The 21,516-nt window shown below is 31.6% G+C and overlaps 2 protein-coding genes across 2 annotated transcripts; one reads left to right on the top strand and one right to left on the bottom strand.

Annotated features, from left to right (window-relative positions):
- Positions 1–1,062: 1,062 nt before the first annotated feature.
- On the bottom strand, positions 1,063–7,736 carry LOC110995633. The gene is made up of 7 exons (XM_022262890.2): positions 7,431–7,736; positions 7,084–7,223; positions 6,655–6,817; positions 6,075–6,293; positions 4,755–4,913; positions 2,884–3,018; positions 1,063–2,421 (listed from the first exon to the last, which is right to left on the bottom strand). The coding sequence occupies exons 1-7, from the start codon at positions 7,569–7,571 to the stop codon at positions 2,269–2,271; spliced, it is 1,110 nt and encodes a 369-aa protein (XP_022118582.1). The 5' UTR covers positions 7,572–7,736; the 3' UTR covers positions 1,063–2,268.
- Positions 7,737–8,112: 376 nt separating this feature from the next.
- Positions 8,113–21,229, top strand: LOC110995628 (transcription initiation factor TFIID subunit 2). The gene is made up of 19 exons (XM_022262885.2): positions 8,113–8,296; positions 8,367–8,421; positions 8,496–8,659; positions 8,753–8,969; positions 9,188–9,420; positions 9,574–9,751; positions 10,117–10,386; positions 10,850–10,990; positions 11,771–12,051; positions 12,574–12,813; positions 13,583–13,832; positions 14,322–14,484; positions 15,362–15,531; positions 16,203–16,416; positions 17,265–17,466; positions 18,174–18,432; positions 19,561–19,704; positions 19,847–19,975; positions 20,950–21,229. Exons 1-19 carry the CDS (start codon positions 8,223–8,225, stop codon positions 21,166–21,168), a joined length of 3,603 nt encoding a protein of 1,200 aa, XP_022118577.2. The 5' UTR covers positions 8,113–8,222; the 3' UTR covers positions 21,169–21,229.
- The last annotated feature ends 287 nt before the right edge of the window (positions 21,230–21,516 follow it).

Below are 21,516 nucleotides of genomic sequence, written 5' to 3'. Positions count from 1 at the left end.
TAATTGTTTTCATTTATTATAAATAAAATTTGTAATTGAAGCATTGGGTGCAACAAGGGCGTATGTCGTAAAATAGAGTTTGGAGTCCCATAATTTAGCAACAATATTAAAGTGTTATTACTATTTTAAAGTATTTAGAAACATCGTAATTTCAAGATTTTTTTACTTGTGTTATCCGCCTTTGTTGCACCCAACTGGTAAAACAGGCAGGATGTTTATTTCATTGTTGATTTTTGAGGAAAATAAGTAACAATTTGAATTCTTTTTTTTTATTTGTAATTACAATATAAGTTACATGTGTGTATTTATTACAATCACTGTTTTTTTTCGCGCATTATGTGTGTCTATTTTTTTCAAATGCAATACATATTGAATCAGACATGGATGTTCAGGTTTAGTTTCCAATAGAACTTTACATTTTGTACAGTAGTCACAGACATCTGTTTTCACGAAAATACCTGTGATAAGTGTTGCACTTCATTTTTATTTTTGCTCGAAATAATACTGCTGAAAGGCTCTGTAAAGTTACAAAACTTATAAATCTGGATTGTCGAAATATCTCCTTTCACTGGTTCGACCATAGTGTGATATCTTACTAGGAAATAAAGCCCAGTGCTCTTTTATCACATTAGAGATGTCTTAATTTTTTTTCCCACAAGTTTCCATTCTTTACTTTCTTTTTTCCCCTTTTCTGGGGGGCTCATGTTCACTATGGCCAACATCTGATCTTAAGTCATTTTTATATAAATAAATTAAAAAAAAACTGCAGACAGGTCGTTACGTGGTCGAATTTAAACGCACATTTGTTATCTATGCAATAAGGGCGTATCGCCACCTTCGAAATTAATGATTCTCACGCCATATAGAAGCGGCTGACCGTAACGAATTTTTGGGATACGAAACTGGATGGCTCTGTGCATGTTTTGATGTAATGATATCAAAACGGGCTTTTTAAAAAAAAAACCTAACGCCCTTGTTGCTCCCAATGCTTCAATTGGTTATGAGCTTATGTGGATGAAAATGAGTTTAGGCCTTAACTGGGAAAATAAAAAAAAACATGTAGACGCTAAGACAATCATGTATTAATAAATAGTCAAAAATAACAAACAAACCACTGAAAACAGGTACATTTTACCAATCTCAGAATTCAAGACTTGCTCTTAAAATCCTTAGACGCTACGAACGCTTAACAAGTTACTTGCACTACTACAAATTACACCTAGCCGCGTTCAGCCAAACTCGTCTAAGTGTATGACTAGGTTGCAGTGAAACGCTCCATCAAGGGGCCAAGGGTCTGGCTTTACAAATCCAATACTATTTTTTTCTTCAGAAGGGCACACACAATAATTACCGCTTCGGAATACTTAACATTCGATGACGTAATCGTCTAACAAATGTATATTAAAGCAATTATCAGATGTTTTATTAATATCAAATGTTAAAAACTATTTGATTCTCTAAGACTACGTAGCAGAGATCAAATTAAACATGGCAAGACCAAACGGTCAATTTATATGTAATATTTGTACATAGCCATTATAGCCTCTATTTACAGTACTGTTCCATTACTACATATAACACAACCAGACAGCGTAGCTTTCACAACACGAAAACAACTTTAGGATCATACTAACTTAGTACTATCAACTATGTATGAAGGGCGGAAATAAATTAGTTCTTATATGAAATAACTACAGTTTTGACAATTGACAATGTTCCATGCCGCACTCATACATAGTAAAATATTACAATATCCACAGAACTAACAAAATAACAAGTTCAATAACAATAGAACAGTACCACAATTTACATTCCCCACCCAAACGTTAGGCGTTCAACATAATTCTTAGCCTGCGATTTTTTATATAGCAAGCGAATTTTAATTTTCAAGGATTTTGGTTTACGATCTTCAGCAAGTTGATACGTCATACTTTTTACAACTTTCAAAAATTTATTCGTTACCATAGGATCCATTTTTAAAGATTTTAATAATAAATAAATCTCCGTACATTACTTTGACATAAACTTAAGGGCCGCAAATGACAAGGCCAAAGCATTACTCGAGATTCCAATCGAAAAGATATTAATTACATACAATTGTAAAAACATTTTTGGAAAATAATAATTACGTTAACAGCAACACATTGGATTTCAATTCTTTCAACGAAATAAAAAATAGATTAATTCTACAGTAAGTACATATTTTAAATTAATTTTTGGTTAATATTTTGAGCAACTTGCCGAGATCGTAAGAGGGCGGGGTGGGGTTTAGGCCCCGCCCTTTTTACGTCCGCGTGATCCGACCACACCTCGCAAAGATCGCATGGCCATTGCGCGGTTGAAGTGACGCTGCGTTTTGTGATCGTCCGCTTCGACTCCGCTGTCCACTGATGATAGGATCACGAGTAGTACTCCCATCACCTAAACAGTTAATTTATATACGTATAATTAAATTAATAAACAAATTTAATTATACATATTAAAGTTTACGACATTATACTAGATAGTACTAAATGTACTGATTATTTTACAAAAAATATAATTAAAAAATACAATTAAAACCTACAAGATAAAATAAGCACACAATAAAATGAAAATACCAGAAAATGTTGGTACTTAAAGCAGCAAAACAGCGAAAACGGTTTAAGAAAGGCACCCAACAATGCTTACTCTAAAACCGATCAGCCCACTACTGAATATATCCAACTCCGGATAATGTATTCAATCCGTTAAAATCACGAAGAATTCGAACGCAAGTTGCCTAAATTCCTAGGTTGGTTTTGGCAGTAGGAATTTGAAAAATATTGCTTATTTTAGACCTATATTCAGAGGAACTCTTCTATTTATGAACCATATATAATATAAATCTTATTAAAATCATACCAAACAAACAATAATAAGTAAGGTGTACACATGGACTGTGGCTTCAGGTATATTCTCAATATCCTTAAGCGCAGTGAGTGCTGGCTCAAAGTCTGGCCTCAGGTCCAGAGCATGCCTTAAGTGAACAGCAGCTTCCTGAAACAAAGAATAAAACCTTTTTACAAATTTAATAAACTTTTAGTCAACAATGCTATAAAAAAAAACACATATTATATGTCTATAAAATTTTTAAAAGTTAAGTAAATTAATGGAATTAATATCTATTTACAAAACATCAAAAAGGCCCTGCAAGCATTTATTTATATCTGTGAACGAGTCTAAGAAATTATTACTATTCATTAGTCATACAATACGTGTTGTAAGTTGTAACATAGAGGCGATTCACGCACGACCTATTAAGCGTCTAAGTGCGGAAACAGAGTCCCACATACATACAACGTCGATGCGACCTACCTGCACTTTTGTAAAAAATGATGCAGATTTTGATAGAAACTAATAATTTTATTTTAGGTATATAGCTTATTTTCAAACAATTTCGAAAGAAAAAAAGAAAATTTTAATTTAGAAATAAAGTGTTTTTGAACCGAACATGGATATGTCATTTATTTTTAAAGATTGGTCAAATTAATATAATCCTCGCATTTCTGAATCTGTACCGTATGGTATATATATTTCTTAATAGGCAAGTGAGTCTTCTATGGCAGACACGCCGTCGATTTTCGTCTAAGCCATGACATTCCTAACGACGTTTTCCTTTATTTGATTTTTGACGTTCATAAGTGTACATGTTTACCTATATGAATAAAGATATTTTGAGTTTGAGTTTACTGTACAAGCGAGTATTGATTGCACACAGAAAAAAAGCGATTCGATCTTAGGGTTGGAAGAAGAACGCTTAAACCAACAAGAAGTATTAGTATTAGCTAAATCTTAATTTATATATTTTTAAATCCAACACATCTGTACTCTTAATCTTTGTAACACAAACATTGCATGTTAAAATGGTAAAATATGATAATATTATCAATAAATAATTCTAATATAATAACAAACCTTAAAATGTAATAACTAAAATATATTATTAAAAGGAGTCCCTTTAGGCAAGGTTCCGAAGATACTGGCAGCGTTCCCCCTTTGAATAGCTAGACTAATTCTTTGTCCGAGGTAGTTGCCAGCTCGTCGGACTCAATAATATAATTACATCACAATTAAAACATGTTAATAATTCCTTGGTTGATGACGGTTTTGCTTATCAATGAAGACGAGGTTACGCTAATATTAGATATATCTCCCCATGAAAAAGTTTCACTTATTTTGCCGCTTCAGAGATAAAACGTATAACACAAAATTTACTTATGGCTATATATTAATTGTTAAATTCGGGTTTGGTGTAATAAACCGAATAGTCCTTTTGTATGGGACTAGCGAGACTTTTCCTCAAACCTTTTTTGTAGATATTGATATGTACTCTAATATTTTGGAACATTTTTTTCTATCATCAATTTTTCGCAACGCATGCGATTAAAGATATTTTATAAGCATTATTTACATCTTGGGTAACATTATTGTAATTTTAGTAATGATCCTTATTTTTATCTTGCAATTATAATATCTATGATAATGTAGCATTCAAATCGTGTAAGAATTTTTTAAATCATTCCGCTACTTTTTGAGCGATTTCGTTACAAACATACAAATCGTTTCTCTTTATAATATTAGTATAGAAGTATAGATTATTTTACGATGATTTTTCATAAACAAAAAAATTACAACAAAGGTTATAATTGCCTGACTCTAGAAGGTAAAAGGGAACTGAATAGAAAAAAGTTTTCTTCAACCCGACAATAACCCGCAGTACATTAAATATATACCTGATAATGTCCATATGCCTTGAATATCTCTCCAAGGGTAAAGTACTGTTGCCACGCACTGCGATCCGGCGGTTGTACTTCGAGCGAGCGACGCGTCAAATAGATCGCGTCGTCTAAGTACTGGAGTGTGAACAGAACGCGTCCTAGGTTCAACAGTACCTTAAATCATACACAATTATGTAATTAAAAATTTATTTATTCAATTATAAGGAAATCTAACAGCTTATACTTATACATATTATAATACAAAACACTAATACAATACAGAAAGTCAAAACAGATTACATAGATGGTTTATCTATGTACATATATAAAACAGAAAATAAGCAAGTGCATTAATAGATAAAGAAACATTTTTAAAAAAACAAAAAAAAAACTAAGTAAAGTGAAATTTAACATTTAAAAACAACAATACTTAGAATTTAAAACTACTACTTAATTTAATATACATAATATTATTTAGTATTGTCCTTGGTTTACAATTAGGTTCTTTCTCGAACCTAATTTGCTGATGATTTTTTTATCAACTTTTAGTACCAAAAAATTATGGTAATTTTATTTTATTATGTACTTATCGTATCTTATATATTATATTTTAATTATCTTTTTTAATTTTTAAAACTTATGTTTACTTTAATTGTCATACATTTTAGATGGAAGATTTTGTAAAATAATCAGTATATTTAGTGCTATGTAATATGATGTCGTACAATAAATAAATCATTAAATAAAAAGCACGTCCATTTATGTAAATTTTATAGTGCATTTCAATATCCATTAAAATGTTCAGTCAATAAAATATTTATATAACATAAGACCTACAGTGATGTTTGTGTGTGAAACATTGTGGTTTTACTCATATCTAATCAAAACACAATATCGTTGTTTGTGGTTTTAAGAATTTATAAAATTTTAGTACCCATGAGATCTAAATCGGTTGAAATTTTTTAATTCTAAAATGAGGTAGAACTTTCATTATCAATTCCTATTGCCGCGGTTAAAGGAATGTCTAAAAGCCATCATTTTAAAGATATAGAGATCAGGATTTTTTATTAAGAAACTTTAGAAAACACATATACACAGAGTATAATCCTAAAATGATACTCCGTTGATAACTATAATTACGTAAATTACGTAGTTAGGTAAAATACCTTTTTTCAGAAAGGAAATGCTAATAACATAATACAGTGGGTTAATTTTAACAGGTTTTGGTCTCACAGTATGTAGTTTACTTAAATTAAAATTACGTTTTTTTTTCGATGTGCTTAATATTGATATTTCTAAAGTAAAAATCAAGAGTTCTTTAAACAAATGTCATACCTCTGCATTATACGGGGAAACTGCCAATGCTCGTCTAAAACATTCAATTGACAGTCTTGTGTCACCTTTGATCCTCCAGAAATTACCAATCTGATTGTACAATTGCACTGATTTAGGTTTTTCTCTTTTTGCTTTTTTAAGACGCTTCTCAAGTGTATTAATGTCTAACTCGGTTACACCATTTTTGTATGTTTTTTTCCTTGTAAAAATAAGGGCGATCTGCAATTCATAGTCCAATTTAAAGGTACATAGTATTAAGATTTGATAGCATAGATGGTTTACCTAGATCTTATCCAATGGAAATATTTAGATTATCTTATGTTACCTAATTAGTAAATTGTGCACAAATAGCCATACATAGATGTCTTTTAATAAATAAATAAAACACAAATTAGAATCAAAATTAACCAGCTGCAGTTCCCAAAGTAAATTATTTCTTGTGGAAATGGAGTAGACAAAGAATTTTAGTGCTGTCTGCTTCTGATGGATATTTAAATTTGGTTTATAAGTTCCAAAAGATACATAGTCTGTTAGCTTTATGTCCGTTTTTCATGATTTCTTCAAATACTTAATTACTTACTTGAGGTTCAGGTACATTTGGATGTCTATGACGCCTAGCCACTCCAACCAGGTTATCATAATATGTAAAATTAACTGCTTTCCCGCAATCTAAGTATTCTTCTTCAGGTTCACCAGTATTAGTGTCTGGTTGATTAATCTCTTCACTATTATCAGAGGCACTTCTGTAAAAGATAATAATCTAATTATTTGTTTAGTTTAGTTATTCATTGAAATAAATAAGAAAAATCAAAGTTTTAATTTATTAAAAACATTTTTTAAACATGACCTTTTTTGAAACAAAGGTATCCTTTGTTTTCATTATTTAATACACTCTATGCAAGTCAGTAAAAAGAAATACCATTAACAATTAGTCATGTGTATTTACACTATTGGCCCCAAAACAAATCTATACTATTGTTAGTATAAGGTGTGCTACATATTAGTGTACCTCTGTTGCTCATACATCTGGCAGTCAGTGCAGAACATATCAAAACTGTGCTTTGTCCAAGTATTGCCATAATATACAGTTGATGTTATTATATTGAAAACAACATCTTCTTCAGTCATTTTAGATTTTTCAGAGTCATCCTGTGTGCAAATAAAACAATTTCATTATAACTCATATAATATAATATTTTTGTAATAATTACAAATTGAGTTTGACAATAAAGTTACCTCATTACACACAGAAAATTATAATTTTGTTAAAATGAAACTACAAGCCCTTCATATTTTGTAGCCGTAAGTGCCTTGGATATTGATTATATAAAACACATGAAATTATACATGACAAACCTGCGATACTGAAGTTCCGTCAATAATTTGACCTTGTTCAGCGTCTAATTTCCAAATATTAGAGGTACGAGAGTTAGTGACAATAATTTGAAACGAAAATATGTACAAAACCAAACAGGTCAAATACGGCGAATCTCCCATTTTGACTTGTTTTGTTAAAAGCAAACATGAAAGATACTTTGTTATATAATAATTTGCAATAACTTTCACACACAAATCTTTTTAGGGCACAGTAAGATGTAAAAGCAATAAATAATAATCGTAATGTCCTCTAGATCTTCCGTCTTTATTTTGACATATGAAATAAAATCACAATAATCTATGAAAGCTAAAATGTAGTATTGCCATATTTTTGCACTACAATTTTGAAGTCCCATCACTCCTCAGATTCATAGTACAGAATTAGTGACAAAACCATGAAGATTCGTTACACGTTTTTCACATGTGAACTCATATTTATTGCGAACGATGTGGTTCACACCATCTTTATACATAATTCTAAAATTTAACATACATTATTCTTAAATAATTGTGTAAGATCACGTTCTACATTATTATACTGAATAATAAAGAATAATGTCAATTGTCATTCGAATTGAAGTAACTTGAAAATAAGACTTGGCTGTATGGACTAAAGTCCTTTGCCTTTCACATTAGGGATAAATTGAAAAAAAAAGAAGTAACTTGATAGCGTATTTGTTTTGCATTTTTATTTTGAAAAAAAAAAACATTATTAAAACTTTAAAAGTAAAGCTCGACTTGGTTAACAAACTCGTTTAGAAATGACCTAGCATGATGAATAAAAAAGTCAGTGGAAATACTGTGAAAAAAGAGCGAACTGGTGATAATTGCCGCCCATTCAAATTATAAGTATCCCGATTAACAAAAAATATCTAATTGCCCCACATAATTTTAATAAAACGATTGTTCTATTACAGCTCATCAGATATTAAGTTTAACAGGAATAAGTTTCGAGAGAAGAAGTGTAATTGTATGTAATTTTACTCCTTATAAAATATAAACAACCTATCTATAATGTTGTTAAAAATATGTTCAAAATTCCAGGGATTCGTTGAACTCACCATAGTGCCGTTAAAGGATAATTTACGGTATATTCGTTTAAACGCTAAACAATGTCGCATATACAGAGTGTGCCTAAATGATCAATATGAAGCAAACTTCCAGTATTTTGATCCTTTCTTGGATATATGTCAAAATGATCCCAATACGTAAGTGCTTAAAAGTGTAATAAAAATATATATATACATACATACATTAGATAGAACCCAATGAAATTTTTACTTGTGTATGTATAATTTTAGGAGATCTTTGGAAGTTTTCTCCCAGTTTCATCTATCAGCAGCTCAGAAAATAGACCCTGATCACAATTCTGGTGAGCTACATATACAAGTACCAGATGAAGCAGCTCATTTGGTTGGTGAGGGGAGGGGACTTAGAATTGGTATTGAGTTTTCTTTAGAGTCTCCTCAAGGGGGAATGCACTTTGTTGTTCCCGAAGGAGAGGGTACATTGGTTGAGGTATGATTCCATAGAGTTTACTGTTATCTTTTTATCTAATAACATTTTATAACATATATTTTTATAAGAATCTTTGTAAACATATTTCTAAATGAAAGAGAAATGTAACATTAATTTTTTTCAACAATGTTGTTTTGTAATTGCATGCAACATTGTGCATGTAAATTGGTTAATGTAAAGTGTGCTTTTGATGAAGTGAGATCTGTGAATGTTTTCAGAAATCTGCTCACATGTTTACATATGGCCACTCTGCAAGGCTTTGGTTTCCATGTGTTGACAGCTTTGCTGAGCCATGTACTTGGAAATTAGAATTTACAGTAGATGAGTGTTTAACTGCTGTGTCCTGTGGGGAGTTACTTGATGTAGTCTATACACCAGATCATAGACGTAAAACATTCCATTATGTAGTTAATACACCTGCTTGTGCTCCAAATATTGCATTGGCTATTGGGTGAGTCTCTAAATATTTCCTTAAAACTAATATAGCAGGTTCAGATTTCAAAGAAAATCATATGGAATTTATTTTCGTGACTACGAAAGGCTTGAGGTAGTTAACAAACAACTACAGTTAGTAACAAAGTACTACACATATTATCTTTTACAGGCCATTTGAGATATATGTGGATCCACACATGAATGAAGTAACACACTACTGCTTACCAAATTTGCTTCAAATATTGAAGAACACAGTGAGATACCTGCATGAGGCATTTGGCTTTTACGAGGAAACATTGTCTACAAGATATCCATATCCTTGCTACAAACAGGTTTTTGTTGATGAGGTTAGTACTAATTTTTTTTTTATTCAACATAAAAAATATATTTATTTAACACTTAATTGTACTAAACCAGTACACGCAATAAAATCAAATAAATTGATAGGATGGTAGAAATATTATTTAAATAATATATCACTACAATTTTGTGCTATGATCAACCTTTACAGGGGTATTTGGAACAAGTCAACTGCTACTATTTACCGCATCTAAGGGGGCAAATTGTTGTCGATTTGATCCATAATAATTTGTGTATTGCTTACAGATGTATGTGTTATGTATAGGATTAAAGTCAAATTATTTTCTTGTTTGTTAATATTAGTTATATTTTTTTTAAATGTAGTTAAACTTAATCTGTGTGTCTCTTACAGACTGAACACGAAGCAACAGCCTACACCACAATGTCAATAATGAGCACTCACTTACTTCATTCAATTGCAATTATTGACCAGACATACATAAGCCGAAAAGCTATGGCTCAAGCTGTAGCCGAACAGTTCTTCGGCTGTTTTATTACTATGCAGAATTGGTCAGATTTGTGGCTTGCGAAAGGTATTCCGGATTACCTATGTGGATTGTACTCGAAGAAGTGTTTTGGAAATAACGAATATAGATATCGGATTCATCAAGAACTCCAAGAGGTAATGTTCTATAGTGAGCTGAATTCTCTATAATACATTATTATGTGGGTTTATTATGTCTTTAAAGTTTTAAATGAATATAAATATAATCAAAATCACTGGCTTAAGTAAATATTGCAGCAGTCAATCAATGGTTTAATTTCTATTTTTTCGTTAATTTGTTTAGTTGTTATAACCATATGCCTAGTTTCTAGTTCTCATTAAAAATTTGGAAGAAATGATGCGTTAATACAGCTTCATAAACTTAAATATGATTTCATTAAAGTCCATCATCATAATTAAAAAAAATATGTCAATTTAATTAAAACTTAATATAATTAAAAAACCAGTACAATGAGAACACATAAATAATGAAGGCATCAGTTGCTTTAAAGGTATCTCTTCCAGACAGGGACAAAAAAAAATCATAATTTTAAGCTGATTAAAATATGATTTCATTTGATAATTTAATGGGTAATTTTAGGTTGTGCAATATGAAGAGCAATATGGTGGTATTGTGCTGGATCCTTGGCAGCCAGCAGCGAGTGGCGCACGAGTCGAATCCAAAGATGTCTTTTTCTTCCCCGTGAGGAATGTCAACACTATGTCACCGCATTATACAGAGGTACAATACTGCCTTTTTTTTTTTTTTTAATTTAATAGAACCTTTATGTCTCACATTAAAAAATATTTATCTTTGCAAATTTAAAAATACATTTATATATGTATACTAGCGGACCCGAAAGACGTTGTACTGCATGATATAACAAAGTACCGACTGCAGCGCCATATAAAAAATAAAAAAATACAAATAAAAAAAAAATCTAATTAAATCGCTCAAGCCGTTTATGATAAGTTCAGTGGTATACACACGTATAGTAGAATTATATATAATGAAAGCTATACTTTCTGTTAAGTTGGATCAAACTGCACACGGTGTGCAAATTTGATTGAAATCGGTTCAGTAGTTTAGGAGTCCATAGCAAACAACCAACATGATGAGTAATTTATAAATAAATATGAAGATGATCTAATTACAAATTTTATTATTTACTTACATTTTTTATACATTATTGATACTGTCTTCCATATGGTAAACGGTTTTGTCAATTCTGCTTATTGTTCGGTATAAATAGAAATAATGCTTTATATTATAGTTTTAATTTTATAAAAATTAAAAAAACCTCACAAATTGTATGTATGATATTATGTAAACATCATGTAACAAATTCCCCAAATCGCGGAAATATTTACTTGGATTAGTTTTCCATACAAGTATACTTTTTCTCCATAACAAGAAGTTTTTAATACCAATTAATAATTCCCAGTGTTGCCATGTAAAATTTACACATTCACACACTGTATATAACTTTGCATATATTTTGATGCTGGAACTGTTTTTCAGGTTATGCGTAAAAAGTCCCATTTGGTTCTCCGTATGTTAGAACAAAGGATAGGCCAAGAGTTATTACTGCAGGTTTTCAATAAACAATTGTCTTTGGCGACAAATGCAGCCAATACTAAAATAGGCAGCGGCCTCTGGGGTCACTTGTTGCTTTCAACGAATTTGTTCGTAAAAGCAATCTTTACGGTGACCGGTAAAGATATGGCCGTGTTTGTGGATCAATGGGTGCGGACGGGTGGGCATGCCAAGTTTCAGTTGACCTCTGTTTTTAATAGGAAAAGGTATTTATTGCTCAAATTCAAGTTATATGCTAGAAGAAAAAACAGAAATGTTAATAGCGAGAATTCTTTATGTTTCTATATCTGTTGAGTTAACGATATGCTAAAATATAACATTCGTAATTTTTTTTAAGTTAAGAAAACAGGCCGAATTAATTGTATGGTCAAAATAAATGAACAACCATTTTTCTTAACAATCATCATTTTCATATGTACATATATTATAGCTCTCCGTCCGGAATTACTGGATATATATTTTAAATTAGTAAAAATAAAAGTTGCCTTTCTTAATTAAAGATATTAATGATGATATTAATTTGTAAAATGTTTGTTCAAAAATTAAGTCACTAATATTTTAACAACACAAGTACATGAACCGTCCATCAACATATTTGTCGTCGTTTTTAAACTATGGGATATTTTTTAATTAATTAAATATCTAACACATTCAATCGCAACCAAGTTATAATTAAAAAACGATCAAATAATACACATATTTAAAAAAGGTTTCAAAAATCTTTACAGAAATACAGTAGAACTAGAAATACGTCAAGACTCCGTGCACGAACGCGGTATACGTAAATATGTCGGTCCGTTGCTCGTGCAGTTACAAGAGTTAGACGGTACATTCAAGCACACATTGCAAATTGAGAATACAGTTGTAAAATCCGATATAACCTGTCACAGTAAGAGTAGGAGAAATAAAAAGAAGAAGATTCCTCTTTGTACCGGAGAGGAGGTTGATATGGACTTATCAGCTATGGAGTAAGTATTCATAAATTAATAAATTACAGCTAATAGATTAGAATTATTTTTGTCACAATCTTATCTGTGTAAAATGTTTAGTGTAAAACAGTTTAGAATAAATGTGTACTTAATTTTTAACATCGTTGTTTATTCCAATACTGAAAAAATTTATTAATGTTTGATTACCTAGATTATTTTCTAAGTTCAGATGTTATTAAAAATATAGAAACTGGCGAATATAAAAAGAGAAACTGTATGCTTTGTAAAATTTAATGTCCAAAATTAATCTTGGTTCAATGTCTGTCAGCTGTCAATAAGTGTGATGGTGACATAGTTTGAGCTAAATTTCGTTTGTATCTTAATCTGATTAACGCTATCGCGAATATCACGACATCATCCTACAAATGCTTGTCCAAAATGTCCATAGAGTAAGCAGATTGTTTTAGATATTTATGATTATACGTTGGACATCTATAACTCGAACACCAAGACTAAAAAAACGACTTATTTAATTCTTCCTAATTTTGAGTTCAAAAATCAAAACACAAAAAATAAATAAATATTCTTCAAACTATTATCGTCGTAATATTGTTTGAATTTATCGAGCAGTTGAGGATCTAAAATAAAATATTGCTAGAAACAGAGACGAATTTTTATTTTTCGACTAATCGAGGATTGAGATTTCGATGAATTGGGGCGTAAAGGAATGGGGCAAATTTTTATTTTGTCGAGTGTTGGAGGTTTTTAACCAAAGAGGTTCTACTGTTACTAAAAATACTTTTTACAGCGACTCCCCAGTACTATGGATCCGCTTAGACCCCGAAATGTCTCTTCTACGTAGCACTGTCATATCGCAGCCGGACTACCAATGGCAGTACCAGCTACGTCACGAGCGTGACGTCACGGCGCAGAGTGAGGCGATCGACGCCCTTCATAATTACCCGGAGCCAGCTACTAGGATGGCCCTAACTGATGCTATAGAAAATGAACAGACCTTCTATAAGATTAGGTGTAGGGCCGCGCATTGTTTGACAAAGGTATGACTTTTATTAACAATCAAAAATGTATAGGATATTTTTATATCATTCACGTAATTATTATTCTATTATTTAGGTTTCAAAATTGGTCTGCTAAATTTCGAATGTATATATGGATGATTCTATCTCTCTCTTGAGATTATTTTTCATATTAAAATCAGGTTCAGGAGTATTCTAACTTATGAAATATTCAAAGTTTTATTTAATTTGGTTTAGCAGTTACCGCTTCTGAATGTAATATTGTATTTGCAAAATACTTTTGTACATTGTAACTCAAAACTCTACCCTGAATAAAGTATAAATCTATAACCTAGTTAGAAAATATTATTTTGAGTTATATATTTAGTATATATATATATAATTTATAATAATTATATTTAGTCTTACTTTTTGTGATAATCTTAACCTTTTGTCGAAGGCGTATTGCATTTCACATACGGCGGACTTACTTTTTTTTTGTTTATATTAAAAAAAAACCTTTGTGTTTAGGTGGCAAATGCAATGATAAGTACATGGGCCGGTCCACCCGCGATGCTGACAATATTTCGAAAAATGTTTGGTTCCTTCTCCGCACCTCACATCATAAAGCAGAACAATTTTGACAATTTACAACATTATTACTTACAAAAAACAATTCCAGTTGCTATGGCAGGTTAGTACAGTTTTTTAGTTAATTGATTGAATTAAGGAAAATAAAATTTAATGTGTGGACTGAATAAGTTATAATTTAGAAAGTTTTTGAAGTTTTTAAAGTCGTAATAAATCTCTAAAAATATAATTCTTATTTAAATGGCGGGAAAACATTAAGTTGGTGACATTTCATGATCCACAGACCATGAATTCTCTCGAAATGTCATTGCTGCAAATATTATAACAGGCTGTTAATAATTCTTTAAAATCGCATTTTATTGAATTTTTAAAACGTGTGTCATGCATTCTTTCATTTATAATTTATTTCTGGATTATAACAATTGTATTTAAATAATCCGTACCGGCTTTATAATTTTTTTTTTTATAAAATACCCCCCGGCTTTGCACGGGTGCAATGCTGCGTTTGCAATGTAAGCGGAAAAAATTTAATTATTTACGACATCACATTAGAAACCTCAAAAATAACAGTACTTCTCCTCTATTTAGTCGATGTTATTATATACATATAAACCTTCCTCTCGAATCACTCTATCTATTAAAAAAAACCGCATCAAAATCCGTTGCGTAGTTTCAAAGATTTAAGCATACAAAGGGACATAGGGACAGAGAAAGCGACTTTATTTTATACTATGTAGTGATATAAGAGAGATTAATGCTGTAGCTGCCTTTTTAGTAAGAAGCTCCACAACTTTTCTTTAGACCTCATTCACATATCGTTAAGACAACGCTCGACAGAAACGTTGTTTTTTCTTCGACTGTGAATTCGAATACCACGAAAAAAAGTTTTTATATTTTTTCGTAATATATAATCTGTGACTCACATAGCTTTATAATATTAGTATATATTGTTATATCACGATTCGACACTATTTCTCCAGGTCTAAGAAATATACACGGCATATGTCCTCCAGAGGTGGTTCGGTTCCTTCTGGATCTGTTCAAATATAACGACAATTCGAAGAACCACTTCTCAGATAACTACTACCGCGCTGCTTTAGTAGACGCGTTGGCTGCTACTATCACTCCAGTCATATCAGTTCTTCAACCGGTAATTTTAATTTTTGTGTATCTATTTTTGCATAAAATATGTTTATTTTGGAATATAAGATATAGATAATCGTTAACTTTATAGTAAGCCTTTATACACAGCTTGTCTTTAATACATTTCTTAAATTTATTAAAAGGCAGAGATAAAAGAGCCTCTGGGATTTTATTTAAGAAAAGTATCCCTTTTCCCAAAAAAGAATTACTAATTGATAGTCTAGTAGGGGGAAATTGCAGCCTGCATTTGTTCTTTTCTAGTAAACTTATCTCTATTTTTGTATACATACATAATACATATTTTTACTGTCTTATTTAATAATTATGAAGAAGTTTAACTTTACGATTTGGTTTTAAATTCAAAGTACAGACATAACTAAGTATATCAAATCCTACCTTAATTATAATATTATTAGAATAATGCACTAATTATGATTATTAAACGGCGCTGTTTAGTTAAAAGGCTAGACTGTTACTTGAACGGCTTATTAGGCTATTTGACTGTGACATGTACATAAGGTGTTGTTATATGTAAATAGCTATACTACGGAAAATAAATTAATGACTAAACTGTATAATAAAAATGAGATAATATGATGGCAGCTTCCACAGTACAACTTCACTTTAGAAATATGTAGTTAATAATGACTGATTATAAATTGATTGATTCTCATACAGGGTGCTCCAATAACTGCCGATTCCTTATCAGCGGACACAAAATTAGTGTTAGAAGAAGTAACTCGAGTACTTAACTTGGAGAAAGTGTTGCCATGCTACAAAAATACGGTGTCAGTGAGTTGTTTGCGTGCGATACGTCGTTTGCAGCAGTGTGGCCATTTGCCGAGTATTCCCACTGTTTTTCGTGCGTATGCTCAGTATGGACAGTATATTGGTAAGTTTTTTATTATTTTTGTACCGTTTATTAGTAATTATAATTAACTTTTACCTTTACTAAAAAATAAATCAATAAATAAAACGAGTGTTTAGTAAGGTATTATAATTTTTTTTTAAATTTTTGGTTTTTGTGGTCTCTTAATTTGGGTATTTTAATTGGATATATTAGAGCAGTGTTGGTCTAGTGGCTTCAGCATACAACTCTCATCCGTGAGATCGTAGGATCGTTTCACGGCTATGCGCCAATGGACTTTCTTTCTACGTGCGCATTAAAGATTCAAAACCATTTTGAGGAAAACGTCGATGGCATGACAGACAGAAAACAGTTTCAAAAATCTGAGGCCTAGACCTAAAAGTTGTAGTGCCACTGATTTATTTATTTTTATTTAATATTATATACATTGTTTATCAGTGCAGTTTTGATAACTTAAAATTTCGGTCGCAGCGTGTGATAATTCCAGAGTTTCTAAGAATCAATGTGAGATAGCTCGCTTTACTAAATTACGAGATTTTTCGCGCTTTTCATTATATTTCAAAAATTTTATATTTTTGCGACATATATTTATGCTCCAATAATAATTTAATTTTATTAATTAGCAATAGTGTATCGCTTGCTCCCTTTGTGTACAGGACTGTAACGGGACAGAATAAATGGCATGAATAGGTCATTTTTAAATATATTTTACTGGGGTTAATTCGAATATATATCTTTATTTTTATTTCAATAAAATAAATGTAATTAGTGATAATGTAGCATTCAAATGTTGAAAGAATTTTTAAAATCGATCGAGTACTTCAGCCAAATCGTTACATACTTTTATCTTCATAATATGGTTTTTGTATTAGACGTGAGGTTAGCGGCATTTGAATGCCTCGTGGATTTCGTGCGTGTTGATGGTAAGCCGGAGGATCTGTCGAATTTACTGACAGCTGTTGAAAGTGACCCCGATCCGGGAGTAAGGCATGGCTTGGCGAGATTGCTGGTGTCCATGCCGCCTTTTGAACGCGCGCAAAGACATCGCCTCGATACAGAAGCTGTGGTACACAGGTATGTGAACTTGTATTGAATGAATACTCGCTCGAGTGTTGGCATATTATAGATTAAGGGCCGTAAATGTGAAGGGGGCTTTGATTTTCTTATTTGGTGATTACGTCGACGGTAATTATTTACTTTTTCTTTTAAGTAAAACTTCTTTAGGCGCGACTAGGCAGTAAATTTTTTTTCTGACGGAAGTAACGCTGTCTGTGTAGTTTTTTTATAGAACAGGGGGCAAACGGGCAGGAGGCTCACCTGATTTTAAGTGATACCCCCGCCCATGGACACTCTCAATGCCAGAGGGCTCGCGAGTGCGTTATTGTTATGCTTTCTCTGTGCTTCAAAGCTACAAAAAAAACAATACGTTTATGTACTTTTTGATAGCTTTGCTTACTTTTGCTGACAATAAATGGGGGGTGGGGAAATAAATACAATAGTAAATCCGCTTTCGTAATACTTGAACGGTCCCTTATTAACGGCAATAATTAGTTATACAAATTCGAATAATGGTATAGCTCCTTTTTTATGTAATAGAAGGCAAACGAAAGGAAAACGTGTAACATCTACCCTTTTAAAAAAATAAAAAAGGGACTTTGTTTGCTTAAGACCTAAGTTTAAGGGTTACGGTAGTTGCCCTTTGTCGCTGTCCCGTAAGCTCCCTATAAAAATGAATAACTTCGCAAATTAAAGTGATTTCCAATTCAATAGTTTTATTTCAGATTATGGAACAATATGAACAGCCATCTGTCAAATGATGCCAGGTTAAGGTGTGATTTAGTAGACCTCTATTATACTTTATACGGATTGAAGAGGCCGCTATGTGTCCCCCTACCAGAGATACAGGCAATGATGAAACATATGCATAGCAAGGAGAGAGAGAGAGTCGAGAGAGAAAAAGACAGAATTGAAAGAGAGAAAGAGAAGCAGAGAGAATTGGAATTGGAATTAAAGGCCGTTATCAAGCAGGAAATTGATGATGTAAGTTTTATGTCTTCTGGTGGAAGGTGCCTCTCTTCCGACCTATTGAAGTAACCGTCTAGTCAGTATAATATCTCGCTGTTGCCAAGAACTAGCGCTAGGGCGTCTTTAGCCTTGGACATTTGCTTGGGTCCTGGCTGGGTGATCTTAAGCCTAGAGAGCAGGACACAATGGTTAAGGCCGACAAGTTTTATATATCCTCGGTCGGAATTACTTTGATAGCGCGTTTTAGCGTATGACGTCATCGCTGTGAATGTAGACGTAGGTTGAAGATGTTGCTACAGTCTCTCCAATTATTATGTAGCTATGTAGTAGATTACTAGACTAAATTTTTTTTTCAAAATTTACACGTCTTTTGGAAATGTAAAAAATATCCATCAACTCCGGATTGTTGTGTGAAAACAACCAGATAGTGATTTAACGAACTTAATAATTACTCAGAATTCTATGGTAATGTAAATAAAAATTCTATACTCTAATTCTATTTACATGACAAAAATTAACATATTAGATTATTATTATTGACTCATAGTAATTATTAGACTAGAAGTCAATCAAACTTAAATCTAGATTCAAGAGCTGTTTTCAAACCTATTTGACAGCGCTCAAGATGAGTTTGAGACTTGACATACGAATTAGAATATAACCTTAATTATATATTCGACACTGAAGGGACTGTGCATTTTATGGCGTTATAGAGAAGTGTCGTTAAATGGAGAGAAGAAAAACCAGAATTAGAAAAAGAAAAAGTATACTTCAGACTAGTCTTAATAGTTATACAGTACATAAAAAGAAACTTATTTAAACACTATTGCGTATAGTCTGTTATTTTTGTCTGACGTCTTTTGCTGTACCAGTAATTTTGTTGTATTTTTTAAATTATTTTATCATGAGGCATCTTGGTGATACAGGAAATAATTTTAGCAACTTAAAAGGTTTTATTACAGAAACTACCGAATTTGGATTTAAGACATTTTGCACGATGTTATCCGATATTAATAGAATATTCGAACGTATCTTACTTTGAATTGTTTAAAATTAATTTTTGTAATTAACGAACAATAGTTTTTAGAACGTTCGAGTTACTGTTCTGCAATTTCTAATGAAGTTATTTTTTATATTATCCAGACAATAATAAAACGTGAACCGGAAATAATGGATTCATTACCGCTGGAGCCGGCAAGAGATCTCCCAATACCGGTGTCAAGTATCAAAGAGGAAGACGACAAAGTCGATATAATGAGTATCAATGATGATGCAATGGGATATAAGGTAACAGTAAAAATTTATTTGATTTCCCATATTTTAATAAAAAAAAATTTTTCAATTATATATTGCCAAGTAATAAAATATTACAATTGTTTGTGTGTTCTTAAGTTGTAGTTAATTATTTTTATTATGTATTTGATTTCAGGAAGAAAGCAAGCGAGATATGTTATCGGATAACGCAGCCCCACTCCCGGGTATACCCGGGTCATCTGGTCCGATCGGATTTGAACCGGGCATGTTTAGACACGATAAAGACGATCTTGGAGTGCCTAAGGTAATATTATTAAAAATATATTGTTATTCATGATTCACAGACAATGGACAATATATTTAAAATAAATAAAAAAACAACTCAGACCTTGTAGCCGTTTAACTAGCGGCTTGAAAAATGTTCAGCAATTTGATCAAACAGCTAAGAAATTGACTTGGATCGATGACGTTTCATTACTTGCCTAGCCTGTTGACTGTTAATTTAAATTTAATTCAGCTTTATGCTACTCTGAAAACTCGAAACGTAACTCTTCAAACTGTCAATATGGCGTCTGCATACCACAAATTTGATGGTGTTTTCAAATTTTTGTGAAAAAAAAAACCAGTACAATGTATGAGTTTAGTGAAAATAATAATGTGAATTTGATTCAAGCAATTTAATTGTAATGAAATCGGTATTTTTGTGTCATATGTAGTATCTTTTTAATTTCGCCGAAATAATGACGTTATCGTACGAATGGCGTAAGTTTTAGCCAGCCAATTTATAAAATGTTGTAACAATCGCTTCTACTGAATATCTTTCAGGCCGCTAGTTAAACGGTACCGTTTAGTTAAAAGGCCAGGCTCTTAATTGAACGGCTTATTAAGGTAATTAGCCTAATTAGAGATTCGCGGAGGAATAAGATGCGAGAAATCTTATTCCTCTGCGAAAGAAAGTTTCAGGCTATGAGATATAAGAACTTATTCATTTTTTAATTCAATAAAAAAAAATACATACCTAATTATATACTTAACAACATGCACACACTTACAAACACACACATTCATACATACAAACTCAAACACACATGCATAGAATAAGTCCATGGCAATTCTGTGAGAGAAACTATGTATAAATAAGAATTTGTATAAGTAATAGTGAGTCAACCCCAACACAAGTGTCTGACTAATTACGGGGGCTGTCTCATACTCATGTATTAACGTAAAATTTGAGAAACAATAAACATTTTTATTTTTTTATTTAAAAAATATTTTCAGGCAAAGAAGAAAAAGAAAGAGAAGAAGAAACATAAGCACAAACATAAGCACAAGCATAGTAGCAAAGACAAACTAAAGGAGCACAAAGACAAACTGTCCCGTCCGTCCTCCACAGATGTACTCAAAATCAAAGAAGAGACAAGGGAGACCCTCAGCTCATTCAGTTCCAGCCAAAGTCCTTCGGAGGACATATCTATGCCCATGAATCTAAGTTTTTAATTATATGTAAGGATAATAAAGAGTTTTATAATGACGAGATATTAAATGGTGTTCAATTAAAGTTCTTTTCTTTTATTATAATATATTTACCAAAAAAATATACGATTTTATAGAAAATAATTAAAAAAAAATTGTTTATATAATAGGGGGCAAACCAAACCAAAAAGGCGGTCGTTGCAGCACATAGACACCCATTTTTAGTGGGTGCGTTGCCGGCCTCATATCTTCGGTTCTACTGGGAACTGTTTCTATTTATATAATTATATATTTTATTAATGAGATATTTTTGATAAATTTTTCAACAATCAATTTTGTCAAAATAACAAATTTAATTATGATTAGCACTAA

Source organism: Pieris rapae, chromosome 8 (assembly GCF_905147795.1).
Source record: "Pieris rapae chromosome 8, ilPieRapa1.1, whole genome shotgun sequence".
Lineage (NCBI taxonomy): Eukaryota > Metazoa > Arthropoda > Insecta > Lepidoptera > Pieridae > Pieris > Pieris rapae.
This window is presented reverse-complemented; position numbering and strand designations above follow the sequence as displayed.